The sequence below is a fragment of the Empidonax traillii genome, unplaced genomic scaffold (genome assembly GCF_003031625.1).
Source record: "Empidonax traillii isolate 1590-97213 ecotype Southwest subspecies unplaced genomic scaffold, ASM303162v1 scaffold654:size409090, whole genome shotgun sequence".
Classification (NCBI taxonomy): domain Eukaryota; kingdom Metazoa; phylum Chordata; class Aves; order Passeriformes; family Tyrannidae; genus Empidonax; species Empidonax traillii.
In genome coordinates this window covers 381,301-382,912 of record NW_020955847.1, presented here as the reverse complement: position 1 = coordinate 382,912, position 1,612 = coordinate 381,301, and the positions used below count along the sequence as shown (strand labels likewise).

General features: G+C 59.4%; 1 protein-coding gene across 1 annotated transcript in view; it reads left to right on the top strand.

The window, feature by feature from the left end:
* Positions 1 to 1,612, top strand: part of SERINC2 (serine incorporator 2) — a 24,009-nt gene that overhangs the window by 20,264 nt on the left and 2,133 nt on the right. The window contains exon 9 of the mRNA XM_027899288.1: positions 906 to 1,041. Within this exon, the coding sequence (XP_027755089.1) occupies positions 906 to 1,041 (136 nt within the window). The remainder of the gene's footprint in view (positions 1 to 905; positions 1,042 to 1,612) is intronic.

The window sequence follows — 1,612 nt, the reverse complement described above, 5'->3', positions numbered from 1 at the left end:
TGTGCCACTGGAGGGGCCAGGACCACCCTGAGCAGCTGCTGTTGTGTTTGCAGGAGGCTCAGCCACACTCGGGGCTGCTGCAGGCGTCCCTCATCACCCTCTACACCGTCTACGTCACCTGGGCCGCCCTGGCCAACGTGCCAAGTAAGCAGGATGTGGCCTGGGTTCGGGCCAGGCCGAAAGGGACCTAGGAGTGTGGAGTGACAGGAGGCTGAACATGAGCCAGAGTGTGCCCAGGGGGCTGAGAGGGCCAAGGGATCCTGGCCTGGCTCAGGATCAGTGGCAGCAGGAGCAGGGAAGTGATTCTTGCCCTGTGAGGCCACCCCTGGAGTGCCGTGTCCAGCTCTGGCCCCTGAGTTCAGGAAGGACATGGAGGGGCTGGAGCAGGGACAGAGAAGAGCAAGGAGGTTTGGGAAGGGACTGGAGCACAAGTGCTGTGAGGAGAGGCTGAGGGAGCCGGGGTTGTTGAGCCTGGACAGAAGGAGGCTCAGGGGTGACCTCATCACTCTCTACAACTCCCTGACAGGAGGGGGGAGCCAGGTGGGGGTTGGTCTCTTCTCCCAGGAACCAGCTGGAGGACAAGAGGGTCTCAAGCTGTGCCAGGGGAGGTTTAGGTTGGATATTGGGAAGGAATTGTTTACAGAGAGAGTGCTCAGCCATTGGGATGGGCTGCCCAGGGAGGGGGTGGATTCCCTGTCCCTGGGGGTGTTTAAGGACAGGCTGGATGTGGCATCAGTGCCATGGGCTGGGAACCACGGCGGGGTTGGATCAAGGGTTGGACTGGATGATCTCAGAGGTCTTTTCCAACCCAATTGATTCTGTGATTCTATGAGAGGGCAGGACCACACACTGGGGTGGATGTTTGCTCCATTCTTGGTGCTGACCCCTCTGTGTATCCCCCCCAGCCCAGGAGTGTAACCCCACCCTGCTGGTGAGGAACAGCACCAGCACAGAGACGGCCACAGAACCAGTGACAACCTGGTGGGACGCCCCGAGCATCGTGGGGCTGATCATCTTCATCCTCTGCACCCTCTTCATCAGGTGAGGGCTTGGCTTGTGGCCCTGGGGATGGCACTGTCGCTCTGTCTGGAGCAGAGATCCACTGGGAGGTTCTTAGGGAAAGGGGAAGTCACATCTTGGTCCAGGATTTTTGTCACTAAGGGCCTCTTGCAAAGCCATCCCAGTGCCCAGAGGGACCCAAAGGCAGCTGCCTTGCGTGCCTGTGGGGACAGTTTTTGTGGTTTCCCCACACCCTGCACCTCCCAAACTGTTCCAGGGATGACCCCAAGGACAAAACATTCCTGTTCTACTCTGCACTGGTGCAGCCTCACCTGCAGTATTGGGGCAGTTTGGGCACCACAATGTAAGGAAGATATTGAGCCATTGGAGAGTGTCCAAAGGAGGGCAGAGAGATGGGAAGGGTCTGGATTTGAAGGTGTGTGAGGACACTGAGGGCACTTGGTGTGTTCAGCTGGAGCAGAGGAGACTGAGGGGAGAGCTCAGTGCAGTTCCAAGTGCCTGGGCAGGGGCAGAGGAGGGGCAGGACTGAGCTCTGCTCTGGGGGGAGCAGGGACAGCCCCCAGGGAATGGCTGGAGCTGTGTCAGGGCAGGC